General features: G+C 40.0%; 1 protein-coding gene across 9 annotated transcripts in view; it reads right to left on the bottom strand.

Moving 5' to 3' along the window:
* Window positions 1-563: 563 nt before the first annotated feature.
* Window positions 564-18,818, bottom strand: part of fam13a (family with sequence similarity 13 member A) — a 56,548-nt gene continuing 38,293 nt past the window's right edge. For 5 of the 9 annotated variants that reach the window (XM_034899584.1, XM_034899594.1, XM_034899604.1 and 2 more), the window contains 14 exons: window positions 16,466-16,524; window positions 16,075-16,114; window positions 13,768-13,921; window positions 11,133-11,198; window positions 9,243-9,459; window positions 9,019-9,160; window positions 8,634-8,715; window positions 8,313-8,518; window positions 8,061-8,144; window positions 7,252-7,347; window positions 5,774-5,857; window positions 3,358-3,554; window positions 1,997-2,098; window positions 564-1,862 (listed from right to left, as the gene is read on the bottom strand). In XM_034899584.1, the coding sequence (XP_034755475.1) occupies window positions 1,739-1,862; window positions 1,997-2,098; window positions 3,358-3,554; window positions 5,774-5,857; window positions 7,252-7,347; window positions 8,061-8,144; window positions 8,313-8,518; window positions 8,634-8,715; window positions 9,019-9,160; window positions 9,243-9,459; window positions 11,133-11,198; window positions 13,768-13,921; window positions 16,075-16,114; window positions 16,466-16,524 (1,653 nt within the window). In that variant the 3' untranslated portion in view covers window positions 564-1,738. Of the gene's footprint in view, window positions 1,863-1,996; window positions 2,099-3,357; window positions 3,555-5,773; window positions 5,858-6,618; window positions 6,795-7,152; window positions 7,348-8,060; window positions 8,145-8,312; window positions 8,519-8,633; window positions 8,716-9,018; window positions 9,161-9,242; window positions 9,460-11,132; window positions 11,199-13,767; window positions 13,922-16,074; window positions 16,115-16,465; window positions 16,525-18,818 lie in introns of those variants that run through there. The other 4 variants (XM_034899630.1, XM_034899621.1, XM_034899641.1 and 1 more) reach the window with 4 other exon arrangements.

Raw genomic sequence — 18,818 nt, 5'->3', positions numbered from 1 at the left:
CAAAGGTTTGTGCAGCCCATGAGTTTTTGTTACAAAAAACTGGGATTTTTTTTGCACTCTGTTCCAACTTTTAAAATAAAACAATAGTGTTTCATGATTGCATTATTGGACTGATGTATGTTGAACATTAGCATAGTTGCTCATTAGATTGACTTACTTAGTGTTTTTACTTAAAATATTTTTTAAATCAGCTACCTGATTTCCCCTGATCAAATTCAGCCAAATTTTACATCATGATTTTTTCCCGTTTACTGCTTCTAAACATTGTCCATGCATAAAACACTATAGAGCTTTGAATAATTGCTTAAATCCTTTAGTGTTAAGCCTGTCCAATGTGAGGGTTTCCTGCTTTTGCTGTCTTATGTCTGTTATTATCTTTGGGTTTATTCTTCACTAATTTTGGACATTTTATAAACCAATCTATAGGTTGGTTAATCAAGAAAATAATTGGCAGATTAATCAGTAATAAAAAATAACTGTTATTCGCAGCCCTAAAATGCACTTTTACCTCAAACGTCTCTGCATCAACTCAGTCACACAAAGGAAATACACACAACGCAAAATCTCAGTAAAAATATGATTTCATTCATATTATATACAACATACAAATACAATTTATGTACTAAAATGTACATACTCAAAATTCGTTAAGCCTGGCCAGTGTTTACATTCAGTAAAAACGAACTTCACACTGATAAATCATCCATTTTGGAGAAAGGAAGGAAAAATGTACTCGCTCACAGAAATGTAAACATACAACATAATGATCCATATTTACAAGAGAACCAAACGAGCTCCGGGGAGGATGAGAAGGAAACACAGACAAATGCGGTTTCTGTCCTCCAGAGTCGTCACACAAATGTTTGTTCTTGTTTAACAATGTGAGCAAAAACATACCAGTGATTTCAAGACGAGAAATAGCTTATTTGACAGGAAGTAAAAGGAGAAAGAAGCATGTCAATGCATAAAATATACAGTTAGATGCTTAAGTACCAGTGATCACAAGAATAAGCTGTTTTTAAGAATATGAGCTATTTTGGTTCGCAGTTTGTACTCTTGAGTCACTGTCTTTGGGTAGTATTAAAATTAAAAACCACTACTTTTAGTGAGCAAATACTCAATTTAACTTCTAGAGAAGCAATAAAAGATTATTTCAGATAGTATATAATGGCAAAACTGAAATAGAGAAAGCTATTCATTTAGTGAATACTGTTAAGCGGATTGAAGTTATACAAATACTTATGTCTCCCTTACAAAAATACATTATGTTGATTTGCAAAAATTCTTCTTTAAAAATAGCAATCATTTTACATTTCTTATTTTACTTACAAGGTTTTTCTTTTTAAGACTTCTACAGTAAAGCATGAGAAAAATAACTTCCGCTAACAACATTCAAAAGGATAGAAATAAATTACTAGCATTAAAAGTGTGATTCAGGTTATTTTGGGTGCTCCTGCCTGGAGAAATCCTCTCGTGAAGGTGAGGTTTTTGTTGGAAGGGAATTTCTCAGGTGAAGCAGGTGACACTGTCACTTTGAATCAGTGGTGAGTCGGTGGCTCACCGCGGGCGAGCTGAGCTCGACAGAGCGGATCAACCAACGACCAACAGTTTTCACCCGAGCCTGAAACACGAGTGGCACAGATGGCAGTGAGAAGGAAAAATCTGATCTTTTCTTCAATAGGGTGAGATGCGATTGACTGTATCCCTAAACGTCCTTCTAGAGTATTTTATTGTTCTCTCAGATTAATTTAGTCGAGTCTCTTTTGCTGATGAGGACTTCCAGCAGCCGCAGTTTGGCTTTAACGTGCTTGTATTCGCTGTACTCGACTGCCAGTGGCGAGCGGTCCTCCTTCTGCACATTTCTGTGGGAACAAGACAACAAACATTAAGAAACGGAGAAGGTTCAGCAGTAAAAAATAAATAAATATATAATAACGTCAATGTGAATGTCTGTTGATTATGCCTACTCTCTCACTTTTGTAATCTTGTCTTTTACCTTCCATTTTGTCTAAAGAACTGATCCTCAAACTCTTTCAGGTTCTTGCGGAGTCTTATCTTCTCCTCTCGAGTTTCTTGGAGTTGCTCCACGAGTTCCTCCCTGTCGGAGAAAAAAAAGAAAGAGTAGAACTATTTTAATATCTCTTTTTAATATCAGGCCTGTCAAGGGGTCACAAGATAAAGCCGGGGGGGTCGTGAGATGATAAATGTGAAAGGAAGAAAACAATTTTTTAAGAAGAACTGCCTCTCTGGGAGTCCAGTTATTGTTTTATTGAAACTATCAATATAGTATCAATATCTATAGAAGTTTAAAGAGGAAATATCTCTTTGGTGGAACAGAACAGCTCGACCAGGCACTGCTTTTCTCTTAAAGGGTCACAAGCCAAAAAGGTCAGAAACCACTGGTTTAATCTATAACAATATGTTGTATTTTACATGCTTTTCATTTGTTTTTTTACTGAAAAATCTGAAAGGTAACCAATGGGGATGTAACAATTACCGGTGTAACGGTAAACATCGGTAGAAATGTTGGGTAAAAATTACCCTAATTTATTTAAAATGTCTTTATTGTCGTGGTGCAATCACCACTAAACAGCCTATCCTGTGTAGCCACATGCTAAGATATTAAAGGTGTATTAAACAGCTTGCTCTGTTATGGATATGTGTGCTGTAATAGATGTGGCTTTTTCTCAGTTTGTGTTAATGAGGAATGTTTTACATTTATGTTAATTATTACAGAGAAATGAATGTAATTCTTAATACTGTTTCTTGTTATATGCTGGTGGCTATAACATTTAGTTTTGGTAAATAATGTTCACAGTAAATCAAAATATTATTCGCTTATCTTTCAGAACCACATCCAACTTCACATGTGACATCAAATACAACTACATACCAGTTTACACCGGACACCAGCTACAGCCAGCCAGTGTTTCAGTTGCCAGTTTTCAATAGTTTTTTCAAGCCTTTTGCCTATATTTTTGTAATATAACAAAACAATGTTCCCCTTTTTGAAACTATTTCAGCTTGTGTACGCCTATCAGTGCTTTCTTAACATATAAAACAAACTTTTAAAAATACTGTGATAATGCCGAAAACTGGGATAATTTTGGTCACTATAACGTGAGGTTACATTTTTACACCGTTTCATCCCTAATAATCAGTAACTCCAGCTGTCAAATAAATATAGTGGAATACAAAGTACAATATAAAATGTAGAGCAGTAGAAGTATGAAATAGTATTAAATGAAAACACTCAAGTGCCTCAACGTTGTACTTAAATAGTACATAGTAAATAGTATAAAGAGTATTTGTGTTAATGCACTACTATTACAGTCTTCTCTATTTCCAGTAACGTACTTAGTGGCGGAGTGCAGATTGGACAGCCTCATGTCTGTCATGGTCTTAGAAGGTGAAAGTTCATCGACGGGTGAAATGAAACCGTCCCCTTCTTCATCCATGTGGTCCAGGAAGCCGAGCACGCTGAGGTCTGGTCGGACGGTCACGGTGAACGGTGTCTTTGAGTCTCCTTCGTCCTCTGAGCCGTCCTCTTCCTCCTGCGGAAACAGAAACAGGTCAAAGGACGGAGAGGCTGTGGCTTTAAAAGCGTGGCTGGCGGCCGGCTTCGATGCTCAAACACCGCGGTGCATGAGGGTCGTGCAGTGTTAGTCCCCAATGCTCATGAATCATTACGGTACAGCAGCACAATGCACGCCAATGGGCCTCGGTTGTGATGATGTCTATACTCATTAGGATGTGTGGATGGAGTCAATGAAGGCGCGTACAGTAGTAGGCCTTAAATGGCCAAAGCCAAAAGTATTGAAAAGAGTAAAATGTAAAAATGGAGCCAGGACAAACTAGACTGAACAGACACTGGCTTCTGCAGTCTTCTGAACTGTAAGTACAGTAACTAAGTACTGTAACTGCCCAGTCCTTTAGGGTTAATCCTAACACTTGGCCTTCGCGGGCTTTGGAAGCAGACGAATGTTGTGCTTAACGAACAGAAGCATTTCTGCTCTCTTTGTGTACGCTGTTAAGCTTATTACTGCCCTTGACAGGTCAGATTTAGTTCTAAATTCACACACACATTCACATCGAAGCCTACATACAGGTACTTTCACATTGGCCATATTTTGACATCTGAAGAATATGATGTGTAAACAATTTACCACATCGGCCGATATTATATCGGCGGCCGATATATTGTGCACCACTACTATAAACAATACGTTCCACTTCCGGGATCGCTCCGGTGCCGCTGGATGCCATTCTTTTGGCCGGATGCCTGTTTCCTTCAGCTTTCTTTGTGTGGTAACTTTAAACTTTGGTAAATTCATGAAGACTTTGGTTAACTGCTCCTCAGATCTCTTCAGGGTAAATGGAGACTACGGCTGAAAAATGAATGGTTTTCAAATAGAAATCGTGATTTAAAACAATGCGATTAGCTAAATGTGAAGACCGCCATTAATCAAATGTGAAATGTTTAATTGTGTGTTTGGTGTTTGAAACGAAACATTGGATTTAACATTTTTTATTCCGCTTTTCATTATTATATTACATATTCATATATACTGTATTTCATAAGATAAATGCTGGCATGTTACATACCACATGTTGTTAATAGAAATGTCCTATTTTCAGTGGATCTATCAATTATTTTGCATTATTTTATTTAGCATAATAGAAGAAAAATCGCAAATCAAATTATAATCACAATATCTGGCATGAAAATCGCAATTAGATTCCCCCCCCCAAAAAAGAACTCGTTAATTGAGTCAGCTAGCTAGAATACTGCCCAATCTGAGTTTTCTGTTGCACGACTAAGACAACTTTTGAACGTACACATGTTCCACCCAAACACGTTCCTTCCCAAGGCTATTTTGCAGCGGCACCGTGGCTCTGTGACAACTGTGACTGATTAAAAGAAATGTCAATAACCGAGAGCAGATTTTCCCCATGTAGACTGTGTATATATTGATTAATATTAACGGTCTATGGTTTTCCCCCATCTCGGAATGCGGTGCGGACTTGCCAGACTCTCCTCCACATCGCTGCGGAGGAGGGTGTGGCACTGCGAGACTACCAGGTGGTAGCTCAATGGCTATTGTAACAATAAATATCTTTTTAATCCTATTTGTTGCTGTTTATTTTCCTCACAGAAACAAATATGGGGATATATATATATATATATATATATATATATATATTTTTTTTTTTAAATTAGTCAAACAATATACCCATGAACCCACCGGCAACGGCAAAAGAACTCACTCAGGGAACGAGAACTATTAGTTGGGAATTAGTGATCTAAACTACTTTATCTGGTTAATATTATTGGTTAATAAACCATTGCAGAGCAACACAGTTCTCTGAGATAAATGTATTTTGGAAAAGTACAATGCTATTATTACTTTAAGAAATGATTAATATATATATATACATATACATTTATATATGTATATGTATATACATACATACATGTATATAAATAAAAGACCCAAGGTAACACACCAGAAATATCCCTTACAACACAACACGCACTGCTAAAAAAAAAAAAATCACAGAGCGGTTCAAACATCAGGCCCAGGCAACTACTGATTCAATGTCTCTAAAGGAGCTGGTGGTAGGAAACCGCCCAATCAACAGGCAGCAAACAGGATCATTAGAGGGGTGAATGGTAGTTAAATGAGGGGGAGATGGGGTTGGAGGAAGGTGGGGTGGGGCGGGGCAGGGGAGCTGGCGACTGATTATTCAAGCAGCAGCAGCAGCTCTTCACCTTGATATCATCGAAGAAAAGTGCGGTTTCGCCCTCGATAATGGGCTGTAGGAGGGGACCTCGACGCTTGCTGGAGGGAGAGCCCTGTTGTGACGGTTAAAAAGGAGGCGTTAACCACGCTGAGATGCTCACGCTGTTGTTTCCAGCAGGGCCACGAGGAAACCCCACACTGCCTTCATGTTTTCACCAAATTCTGTGTCTAAACGTATTTCTGAGCTGACCTGAAGCTGAGCAGAAGTTTCCTTATTTATTCCAGCTTTTTTTTTTCTCCGAGTGACAATAATTCGTAGTTCGTAGTACGAATTCGTAATTCGTACGTAGTCTTAACAAACAGCATCCTGAATATGGGCCAAGACTGGAGTTTACTTATCTGAAGCCTCACAAATGTCTCTGTGGAAACCATTTTAAGGTGCAAATATCACAACAGCAACTAATGTTTTGTGTCCAGAGATTTTACACAACAGAGCGGTAAAATAAAACGCAATAAAAAAAATAAATAAAAAAAACTGTTCCAGGATAATAAAAATGCTGCACCAGAACTCTATGGCAGTGGTCCCAATTTGCATGATAGGGATTAAATGCAGTGTATTATGTAATGGATATATACTGCAGATCATATCTTACATAATAGAAATGGTTATTAAAAAGGTGAGTACACAAAACAAAAGGGAAAAAGACGCATACACTTCTATTTTTTATGCAACTGTTATTTTATGCAACAAAGTAGCACTAACAACACTGGTTGTATTTTTTTCTGTTTCTAATCTATACTGAAAAACAAACAAGTCCCCACACCATAGTGAAGTTTCTAACCCTCTCCTACACTCCAGGTTTTCAAGATGTCATTTGCTGTGAACTCAGTCTGCCACCTATGAGCTGCTTTCCAACCGGGGGGAGATTCACTGAGCAGCTAAAGCTGGACTTAGAAAAGTGGATAACACGTCTGTGCCAACAGTTCTCCCACAGCAGGCACTAGAGCCAACATGAGCTGGGATTAAGAGTTGGCAGATGCTTTTACAATATGGTAGGGCAATATATCGATTTTATATTAATATTGTGATATGAGACTAGATTTCGTCTTTGATTTTGAACATTGTAATATTGTAATATGACACAAGTCTTTTTCTGGTTTTACGAGCTGCATTACAGTAAAGTGATGTCATTTTCTTAACCTAGCAGACTGTTCCAGCTGTTTTGTTATTTGCCTTTACCCACTTATCCACATTACTGATGATTATTTATAAAAAACCTCATTGTGTTAATACTTTGGGAAAGCTATAATTGTCAACCCTACAATATCTTTGCAACATCGATATAATAAGTATTTGATCAAAGAAATTGTGATATTTCATTTTCTCCAAATCGCCCAGCCCTACAATGTGGTGATCTTTGCCCCTTGCTCGTCAAAGAGCAGCAGGACAAAGAGGCAGCTGTGAAAAAAAAAGAGAAGGAAAGAAGGTTAAGAACGCCAGACTTACAATGATGGGGATGGTGGAGGCTCTGCACAGGATCTGCTTCACCAGGCGATATCTGTCATACAGGGGCTTCATGATTTGCCTCTCACCTTTGGAGACCTGAAGTAGCACAAAGTAGGGACACAAAGACAACTTGTTAGCACAGCATTGGCTTCTTTCTGTCTTCCACCGTCTCCTTGCATGCTATCTAGCTACTGCGCTAACATAACACAAGATTACAGCTAACCCAGACCGGCCTACAACAACTCCTTAGCGTGTTCTTCAGAGCGTGAAGGTTGTTAACAACAAACCACTGAGGAACACAGTGTGGGGAGGTTACGGAAAGGTCAGCTGCACTTCCTGATGTACCACAATACTAGCAGGGATTATACAGCGCAATTACTACTATTGGATTTTGTTCTGACATCAAACAAAGTGTGTGTCAGATACTTTACAGTTCAGTTTTTCAGCAGCGTAGTCTTTTAAACGTTGCTGAAGCGCCTTGTGGTGACAAAATTCTGTTTTCTAATAGAATAAATTAATACAAATGAAGATAAAAGGAAAGAAAAAAACATATCCACCCTTTCATTTATAGCTAACAGACACACTGTGAAAGCTAACCAGACGCACACGCTTTTGAGACATTAGCTCTTGAGGCTCTTGCCTGAGACATTATTCACCCTTGACTTGCAATCTGGGTCACAATGAAGTGGTAAACAATGTTTTTTTGTTGGGGGTAAGACGGCTGGCAGGAGATCTTATATGCAATTTGGATTGGCCTTTTGTGAAGGCTGAATGCATCTGTGTGTTTGTATATTTAAAGGAGGACTTACTGGTCGACCGTGTATGCTCTCGTAGTAGAGAAGAGCTTTCTGCAGGGCGACCTTCTCTGCTCCGATCTGCTCCCGGGTCATATCCTGGGACAGGAAGTGAAACATCAAAACAGCTCAGAATTGACCCGGCTTCACTCTATTTCTGCCTGCTTTGAAATGTATGCTGTTCATCTTACACCAAACATCCATTTGCAGTTAATGTATGCCGATGTTTTATTTGTTGGTCCTTGCGGAACTCTGCCACGGTCTTACCTTGATGTCCTCTGGGCGGTTCACCTCCTCCCTCTTCTCCTGCAGCTTCTTCAAAATTGCCTCCAGGCTGCTTTCCACCGGAGGCTTCGGCACTTTCTCCTGCTGGGGTTTCTTCTCCAGCTGAGAGCCGAAGCTTTTGGGCAGTGTGTTGCTGCGCTGGCGGGTCAGAGGCGGCAGGTCCTCTTCCGACTTTATCAGCTTGTTTTCTGATGAGGAGAAACAGAATGAAAACTATATATGAGCTTTGTTGATTTTGGTTTTGATCTCACTACAGACAATCTATCAGCTGGGTTAAGGAGTGCTTTTATTTCTCTGTCTTACCTTTCAGCTCTTTACGAAGCTTGGCCAGTTCATTAACCCATCTCAGCACCTCTGGGTTTCCAGCTTTATCACTGTGGGAGGGCTTGATGGAAAAGAATGTGATAGGACACATAAGAACAGAGCTCTTTTCACAATGAAGGAGCAGCCCCTGTAATTATTGCTCATGTGAATCCTACCAGTATTAACTGTACATCTTAAGAAAGCTTTGGGATTATCAGCCTTTTTATGAGGCAATTGGCCTTTAAAAATCAGAGGGAGACCTCTATTCTCTAATTATAATCAATTTTAAGGAGTTTCTTTCAGACAGTCATTAACCTTGTTTATTTTTTTTGTCTTTTGATTCAGATTTTATTGTTATGTCATTACTTGTTACTACTGCACCTACCCTGTATTTACGCTCCTCTTCAAACCGCTCCTCAAACCTGTGGATCTTCTTCTTCAGTACATGGATTCTCTTTGTGAGCTGGGCGGACGTCAACTCCTCCCTCTCATCGTCGCAGGAGCCAAGAGACGAACTCCGCCTGCGACTGAAGAGAGACAGTCATGTTAATTCCACTGACCCCTCTTTCCTACTTGCCTCTTCATAAAACAAACATGTCAAGTGTTTACCTGACAAATGAATGTGCATTTGGTGGTGAGGGAGGTACTTCAGTGTCGTCCAGGTACTGCTGGCTCTGTCCGTAGGCGTAGAAGCGAGGGGACAGCATCGGGTCGCTGTCCTCCTCAAGCAGCTGGCGGATGAGACGTCCCCCGGCGTGAGGGGACAGTCGGGCTTCTTCGCGGTCCATGCTCTCCCTCTGCAGTGGCGAGCACGCTGGGATTGGTTCTGAAAAACATAAAAACAAATACATAACTTAGCTGCTGTTTTAAATAAAAGTATGAATTGAATGGATAAGGATTGTTGGCGGCAGCCAGTGTCCCCCCCCCCCGATGTTGTTTGAAATTAAAATTAAATTAATTACAATTTGCATTAAAAATACTGATTTTCTCAATTAATAAATATTATTGTTTGCTCTATGCAATTAAAAAAATTGTGGAAAATACCCATTATAGGTTATTCCTGTCTTCCAATCCATTTTTGCTGTAAAGATGACAATTTTTCTGTTAATTGAGGAATTTAATAATTGTTGCAGCTTTAATGTAGATTGCTCCTTGCTAATAAAAGGAGAACATTACAACCAATGGGTGTATTTTGCTATCTTGGAACTAAATAATAATCTATAATTACTTTTTAAGATGTAAAGTAACATATTCCATGCAACAAAATGTTCTGAGAAAGTCCTACAATATGTTGATTTACACAGATTAGCACCCTCTTACAAGACACAGCAGGTAATATTTCTCCATGCTAACATCTTTTTGGATCCTCTCTGGCGATGTGAAAGTCCCTTGACATAATGAAGCTGCTCTCTCTAAAACAAATTGTGGGACAACAAAAACTTCCTCTGGGGGGCTCGACAGTAACATATGTTGTTTTGAAACCGATAAGTCACGCCCACCGTCCCTCTCTCCCTTCATGCCCTGGTTACAGTCTCCACTCTGGTAATAATTATGTCTGGTCAAAATAGCCATGCAAAGACCCCTGACGATCCCAGGGCTATTAATAATGCCTTGCTCTCCGTGGGATAATGTCAGTGTACAACCCCTGTTGAGGGGTACAGTGATAAGTGTGTGTTTTAGTTCCCACTTTGCATGGTAATAGACAGACCTGGGCAGTGTCTGTCCAAGCAAATGTGCATGAGAGAAAGACTAGACAGAGAAATGTCAGAGTTCACTGTTATATTATGATAAGAAGGGAGAACTCTATAGAAACTATGTGAAACCATGAAACTCATAGAAAAGGTGAGACCTGTAACATCAGGTGTCAAGAGACAGAGAGAAGAGGTGGAAGGAGAGAAAACAAGCTCTGAGGGAAACCAACCGTCAGTATAAACATTCAAAGTGTCAGAAAGCACACAAGAAAAATATGCACGCCCAGTCTAAAACTGCAAATGCATATTTTTCTAAGCCGGGGTGAGTTGGGCCGCACGAGAAGCAACTTAGCTCAAATTCCAGCTCTGGTCTCACGGGTCCTCCTGTACTCTTAGGTACGTGCCGTTTTTCAAGCAGCAACTCTCTGGCATGTTAGTGCTTGCTCACAGCGGCAGGTGGAACTCTCAATCAAGCCGGATGACTTTATTTGAGCTCTATTATCTAGCTCAGAGGGCAGAGCGGTGTAGCCGGCCACTGAGGCTCCGTGGCATTTGAAATTAATCCTTTAAATCAACCGCTCGCCGATGGTTCAGGATTAACTAGTCTATTGAAAAAAAAAACATGCCAGTGTGCCATTTCGCTAAAGGTTGCTGTGTGTGAGACGCTCGTTCACAATGTTCCAGATCATTCAAGCGTGTTGCCATGCAGTAAAAAGGGTCATTCAGACAGCCTTTTCTTTCTCTCTCTCTGATACGTTATTTGCAGCAAAGCAAGTCAGCACTGACAAAGATGTAACATAACACTTACCATCACAACTACTTGAATAAAAAAAGGTTTTGAAATCAAGGAAAGGGGTGTTAAAGAACGGAGAATCTAAAGGAACAAAAAAAGAAGAAAAAGGGGGGGAGAAGGAAAGGACAAGGTGAAGGAATGAAATCAAAGGAACAGAAGTAAGAAAGTACCAGCATACATCCATCTTGTTGCAATAAATATGTGAAATCAAAATAATAAACATCTCACTAAACCTTACTTAACGAGACATATGAGCTACAGGGTTTCTTCCTGTTGAAATGCCCGTATATTTCTTACCACCATGGCTGGGAGACAGACAAGGACAGGCCAGTGGCAAAAATCTGGTCATCGCAACAAGCGCTCGCACACAGTGCCTAATGCCCTCATCCACTCGCAAGCCCATTTGTACAGTATTACACCTTCTTTACAGTATGCACACATCACCTAAAACTACTTACTATCATTATACAGCTTTATTAATTGCTTACTCAACTTGGCTGGCTTTGCCAGAACACAAATCCCTCTTTGGCTCCCCTTCGTGAAGAATAAACATGCCAGCTACACTCACAAGTTCAACTTTAAACAATAGATTTACACAATTGCAGTTTGTGCAATGGCAAGCCCAGCTTGCACTCGTGTTTTGAAGGGCCTGATCTGTTCGCCGTCTCATGCACCTAAAAGGAGATACTTTATGTCTGAACGGCCTGTCACAGCCAATCATGCAGGCTTCTTGTGGCGCCCTTGCTGCCACAAACTCAGTTATGTATTCAGGACAGAATGTACAGAAAGGAGATTTAACAAGAGGCAAAAAGTCAAGAAAATAAACACAAAGGGCAAGTGATCTAATACGTCTATATAGCACGTCTAATAATGTCTATATAACTTCAGAGCAAAAACAACCAGCTGGAATGTAAACTTCCTACATCAACCCTCAGGCAAACTGCATTTTAAGTACAAACGCACACAATCAGAGACATTGTGTACGGATTGAAGGAACTAATCAAACTAACATGACACCTTTATAGGGCCTGGAGAAAATGTTTGTTGATTCAGGTACAATATTTAAGTACTCAACTTCTCCCGTGCTGCAAATGCTGCAAGGCAATAACAACCTCTCACAGTTGTTTTTTCACATTTCACATTCGACCACTAGAGAGCTCCACAAAACATACATTCGTCTGCTCATGCTCCTAACAACAGGCTGTTGAAGGAGATTTATTGCATGGAACAATTTTGCTCTGAGTGCCACATCAAACAGAAAACAGTGGTGGGGAGATGGTGGGAGTGAAGACAAATGTTTGCAGCAAAAAGATGTCAAAACATGCCCCAACATGCCCCTTAACTGTCCCTAACTGTAGGAAATTAACCTGTTGGCTATTGTTCCGGTGTACAGTTCAGCAAAATGCTTGGCTTTTCACTGCTCAACTCAGACACCTCCACCCACCTCCACTGTGTCGCAACGTCCTAACAAAACAATCAGTCTCAGTTCAGTGCGTTTGTGCATGATTTCCTTTTTTGCATAAACACCAACACCACTGCATGAACAAACACATTAATAACAAGCTTTAAAGAGGTCCGACTGCAAAACAGAGGTGCAACAATGCAATGTTCACAATCTATTTCTGCAAGCTCTGCATTAGAAACTTCATTTGATTTCATTTCATTTGACCACATTCACTATGCTATTTGGCAGCACAGTGGCTAAGTGATTAGCACTTCTGCCTCACAGCAAGAAGGTTCTTAGTTTGTTTGGGGCCTTTCTGTGTTGAGTTTGTATGTTCTCCCTGTGTTTGCGTGGGTTCCCTCTGAGTGTTCTGGTTTCTTCCCATCATAAAGACATGCGTGCTAGGTAGGTCTACAGTCGGAAAAATAGCCGATTGGCTAACACTGGCACATTCACCTATTCAAACAATTAAATCTAATTTAAACTTCACTTTTTTATCTTTTTTTTGGAAATCGAGCACATCTAAACATTTTTACCAGAATCAATTAACTCGGAATGCAAACTTCTATAGTCAACGGGTACACTGTTATCATCATTCAATCTCCTATTTAATGATTGATTTCTGACTGGGAATTACAGCAGTGGCAAAGTCTGGAATCAACTCAGTGTCAAAAATTGCCAAGTAACTGATACATTCTGGTAAAATCCCAATGTTTGCTCTTTAAATAAAACCACCTGGCACTCTGAACTACCTACACCTTAATATTTTCTCTTGAGAGGTGATTTCAAGACGGAAGGTTCCCATGTGGCCCAATTCCACAGCAACAAAACAACAAACGGTCTGCAGTGCTGCCTTATCTTGCTTGCCAGGCAAACAAGCATATCTCCAATGTGTGTTTCTCTGCCAGATCTACAGTAGATGGCTAGAGAACGTAAGAGTATCAACAATTACATTTAAAATTAAATCCAACAAGAGAGGCAGAAGAAGCTGCATCAGCAGGAGGAGGAGAGGCAGCAGAAGGTGTGCAGCTGCTACCCAGACACCCATGTGCAGAGCTGGGGCGAAGGCAGCGAGTAGGTTGTTAGGGCACGCTTGTGTGAAAAGGTGTGTATTCCAGATAGTATTGGACCCATTTAGCAATAAAGTATTGCTGGAATAGAACAATCTAAGCATGAAAACAACCATTGGACGGCCTAACGCTTTACCTCCCCAGTTGTTTTCCTCAGTAAGTGCTGTCAGGTCCAGCTGGGGCACGTCCTCACAGCTATCGCAGTCTGAGTCCGAGCCTCGCACCTCTCCGCCGCCGACCCTGCCTGTGTCGCAAGTGACGGGTGACTCCTGGATCTTCATCCTTAATGTCTGCACAACCATGAGAGAAAAGAAAAGAGTGCTCAACGATGACCAGCCTAGGAACACAGTCTTTAAGTTGAGCCACACTCCCACAGAATGGCCCAGCCCTAAGAGAAGGGGCTGCTCCCTGCTTCGGATTGGCTGCTTCTGCGGCCAAAACATCCGCCCATCTGTCTTTGGCTGTGAGAGAGAGAGCAAGAGTGGATTGGCTCCGCCTTGTCTTTCACCCACTGGAATCCTTCACCGCTCCCTTTTTCCCCCTCCCTTTCTCTCTCCCTTATTTTCTCTCTTAACAGTAGTCCTACTTGCTTTCTCTTTTGCCTGACATGCATATATTCCCCACCCTAGCACTCCTCTGGATTTGTTTGTTTCACAGCGGCAAGAGCAGAAGGGAGGGGCGGATGGGTGGTAGAGAGAAAGAGGGGGAGGGAGGTGAGGACAAAAAAGCAAACAGATTGTGAGCTAGCACACGTAGGCTGACTGGGTGAGTTTTTTTTCCTCTGCCTATCTGTGTCTCTCTGCGGACAAACATCCAGCTCAAACCAGACATATTACATGCAAGCCTTCTCCTCCACCACTTCATTACTTATTCTTTTCTCCCACGGTTTACCCATCAGCCACCAGTCTCTTCTCTCTCCTATCGTAAACTTTCCCAAACTCCACTCCTCAAACAAAGCAGTTCAATCACATTCTAGTGTAATGTTAATATTTTGGGGAAACAACATACTCAGCGAGTCATGTATTTAGAACGTGTCCATGGATCACTTAGCACTAAGCCCATGGAGTCCCATTTCCTCTCTCTGGGCGTGGGACCAAGCTATTTTTAGAAAAAACAGATCAAGACACACTGCTACTACACCTCATAAATGCCACAGACGGCTTACAGGAAGGAGTGCACTTGAATCTGGTTACAACAGCCCCTGTTGTGTTTTTATGTTCATGATAGTAAGTTGTTGGCAGGTTCATGCAAGATAACGGTGCAACAATGTAATTAGTCTCAAGTGAGTGTGTGTGTTCTTGTGCTGAAGCTAGGCCAAAAACAGAAAGTAATCACACCTCCTCAGCTGTTACAGGAGAAATAACTTTGGAAATCATGGAGGATACAAAGTGGTATTAGTAACCAGAGAACATACAGTGACAGTCATAGTAGCTCTTACCGTCACTGTTTTTCACATCAAGAATCCCCCTCCCCAGCACCTCTATAAATAAGTAGGCTACATACTGCACCAGCATACTCAATCAAATTATATTTAGTTGTATACGTTTCTACAAAGCACTTATTTAAAATCAAAATAACTTGTCACTTTTTAAGCTTTTTTGCCAATAACTCCCGTCATTTCCTTGTAATGTAGCATTTAAAAGTCTATTTTTTAAGTCTGGAGTCTGGCGCAGTGCTCACTTCACATAAAACGTAAAAGTATGTCTTTATATTAGGTTTTGTTAAGACAGTGGCAACAAATTTGCTTGAAAAGGACACTAAATCTCACAAAACACTGATGAGTTAGAGAGCAACATGAGATTGTGTAGGTTAGTATCCCATTGGTCAAACCAAACAACAGTGGTTGGAGCGTCTCCAAGTACTTTTACCTCTCTGGTTGCTACTGCTTTTCTTTTTACATCTGGGGGTATTTAATTTATATCTTGCCCTACAACTGTGCTGCATTGTTCTAGTCTTCTGCTTCTTTAATTTAGCTTATTTATTGTTTCTATGTTGATTTGTTAGTTTTATTTTAAATCAATAAACGGTATAATATAATAATTAATTATTTCTTTTGTCATTTTTGTGTTTCTAAATGTCTTTTTGACATTTACCCTACAGGGTATGATTTGAATTTGCAGCTATGGTACCTGTTTTATTAGCACATACCTTATTGCAGTGCAGATACCAAATCAATACTTTTCTATACTTCATTCAAAGGAGCATAAACATTTTTTCTTTATAAAAGAAGCTTAACCTTTGAAAAGTTAAATATTGACCAAAAAAAGGCAGAACTTTGCCCAAATAATGTAGTTTAAAACTTGCGAAATGATAATTTATATCAGGAACTGTTAAAAAATAAAAATAAAAATCTGAGCAAACATTTGGTGCGTTTGACACTTGACAGTTTTTCTTTTTACCTAAAGCTGCTGATACATGATAGGAATTTTGAACTTGAACTTACCTTTGGAGGAGAAAGGCCATCTTTTCTTGAAATGTCATTCCTGAAAAATAATAAAAGAAAAAACACTTTGGCTAAAGAAGCTTTGACTGATCAAACCAGCTTATTGATGACTCAACCCAAAATAGTTTATCTTCAGTCATAGACATCATGAAACCCCACACATCTTTATCAGATATCACTTTATCATGATTATGCTATAAACATTGCAGTATCCCGAACAAATCCTTAAAGATAACAGTCAGAGCTTCAGGTGGCAGCCAGTATCTTATCAAGCTTATAAATACGTGCTACAACATTGTTAAAGAAAAAAAGGGGTGAGACAAGCAATTCACCCCTTTTATTAACTTTTACTTTTAAATTCTTAAATTCTAAAAAGTTTTGAAGAGCATACCCTTTCTGAAATGTCTCCATGTGGTTCCCTCCGGGTCTTTCACCAACACATTCTTTGAACTGGAAAAAATGAAAACATTAATTATCTACCTAGCTGATTTTATGACTGGTTTTTACATCAGAATGGAACAAGTTATGTTGTATTAATAACACATCCAATGAAAAACCATGATTGCTTTTCTGAATCTTTTTGGATTATCATCTTTAAACCTTTCATAGGTGAGCTATTAGAAGTTAGTGAAGCTATACATCAATAGACGATTCTTGACAGTATATTGTAAATTAAAATAATCTACATTTGTAGAGCACCTCTTAAAAAAAGAGGCTTACAAAGTACTTAATAAACTGTTATTTTTATATTATTTAAATATTATGTATTGAAGAACCATGTTTTCTTTTATGAACCTTTCTGGATGCTGAACCATAAAGATTTCTTGTGCATCCGCGTGCGATTGCTGCGTTCATACCTGCCCAGACAAACTGCTCCAAGGGGTAAAACAAACTCTATTGAGATCCAACCGAACTAAATGAGGCCTAACTTCCACACAGCATTGCATGGCCAAAGACATAAACCGCTTTCCAAATAGGTATTTATAGGAACCTAGGAACGCCTCTGCCTGCTGCGCTGTGTGTGTGTGTGTTTGTGTGTGTGTGTGTGTGTGTGTGTGTGTGTGTGTGTGTGTGTGTGTGTGTGGGTGTGTGCGTGTGTGTGTTTGAAAGAGACGGACGGCCAGCTTGCGGAGTTTAAGTCCAAAAAGACAGTTAACCAAAGGTTCCCGTTGATCTTACGATGAACATGTGTTATTTAACCAAACAATCTGTCAACGGTAAAATAAAAGCCGCTTATTTACGAGACCGGCGGGGTCTCTGAGCGTGACTGGCGGAGCGATGAGCTAGCGGCCCCGGCAGGCGCTAGCTGTCCGTTGCATGACTTTGTGGAGCTTGTCAACTCCAAAAACTTGGAAGCAAATTGTCAATTTGGCAACGATTTTTGCAATGCTGCCTTTATTTAAAATCTAAAAGTTCATTTCTTGTCTAAAACAATCTCAGAAGTGAATTAAGTGATGAATAAGATTAGAAAATAAGAAAATTGTTAAAATTGTCCCGTTGTTGGTCTGTCTGTACCGGAAACGGGACTCTTGTTGACCTAGGTTCCTATGTGGAAAAGGGAACATTGAAAAGACCCTGCCCTGAAGTAGGAGCTGAAAGAGTTACTGGAACTGCGGTCAGACAAACTTTAAAATCCCTAAACTGGTCCAGTCGGATCACAAGAGAAAAAGGGTTCTAGGAATGTTAAGTTCTAGAACCTGCAAAAATCCCTCCGGTTGGAAAGCGCCTGTTTAAGCTGAAAACTAGTGGGGGATGGTGTAATTTGACCATTACATTTAATAACTTTGATATACTGTATCTGTCTAAACAACACAACATGTAATTGGTTTATCAAAACAAAAATCACATGGAATAGCTAATACTGTTTGGATTGCATCATGCTGTGTTCCTGTACAATAAACAGTAACACCATTAACAGCCCCCAAGAGGCTTTCAAAGCTCCTAATTACCCTCAGTGGCTATTGACATAACAAGCTGACATTCACAGAGACACCCGTTCAGACCAAGCAAGACACAGACCCTCACTAACATCCAACCTCTGCCGCCAGCCACTCCCTTGGCCAATCACGACTCTGCCAGTCATCGCATATGGACCCTAATGTGTAAAGGCATCAAGTGTCATCTGTACTGTCACATGAAGGTTTGACATGAGAAGTCAATTCCTTGAGTGACAGAATGTAAACTGAATTAATCTATCAGTTACTCAGCTGAACTGTACATTAGCACACTTAATTTATGAGCCAGGTGTGAATAATAATCTGACTTGCTTTCATGCAGCTACAGTGTGAGAAGAGTCTGTGGAGAATGGATCATGTTACTCAAGCTACATAGTGTTAACTATGCAGCTTCAGTATCATGATCAACCATGACTTTGCCTGCCTTCATACACTCCTCATGTAGACGATACCATAACACTGTTGGGTATGACCTAGGACACATTGTTTTAGCATGTGATCATACTGGTACTTTTAACCTGGATGCTGAGATACAGCAGGCGATAGCTACATGTATATACTAGGGCTACAAGAAGGATCGTTATTATTATTATTTCACTGAGTGTTGCTCATTTTTTATTGCTCTATAAAATGTCGGAAAAGTGATGTCTTCAAATGACTAGTTTTGACAATCAATCAAAGACACTCCCATTTGAGAATATGGAACCCGTGATTATTTGTTGTGGTTTGGGGTTTTTAGTTGGGTTCATTTTCCCTTTTTCATTGGCCTCCTTGTGTTTTTGTCTGTTT

Source organism: Etheostoma cragini, chromosome 2 (assembly GCF_013103735.1).
Source record: "Etheostoma cragini isolate CJK2018 chromosome 2, CSU_Ecrag_1.0, whole genome shotgun sequence".
NCBI classification, from domain to species: Eukaryota; Metazoa; Chordata; class Actinopteri; order Perciformes; family Percidae; genus Etheostoma; species Etheostoma cragini.
Note: the sequence above shows the minus strand (reverse complement) of the source record. Positions and strands in the feature narration are given on the sequence as shown.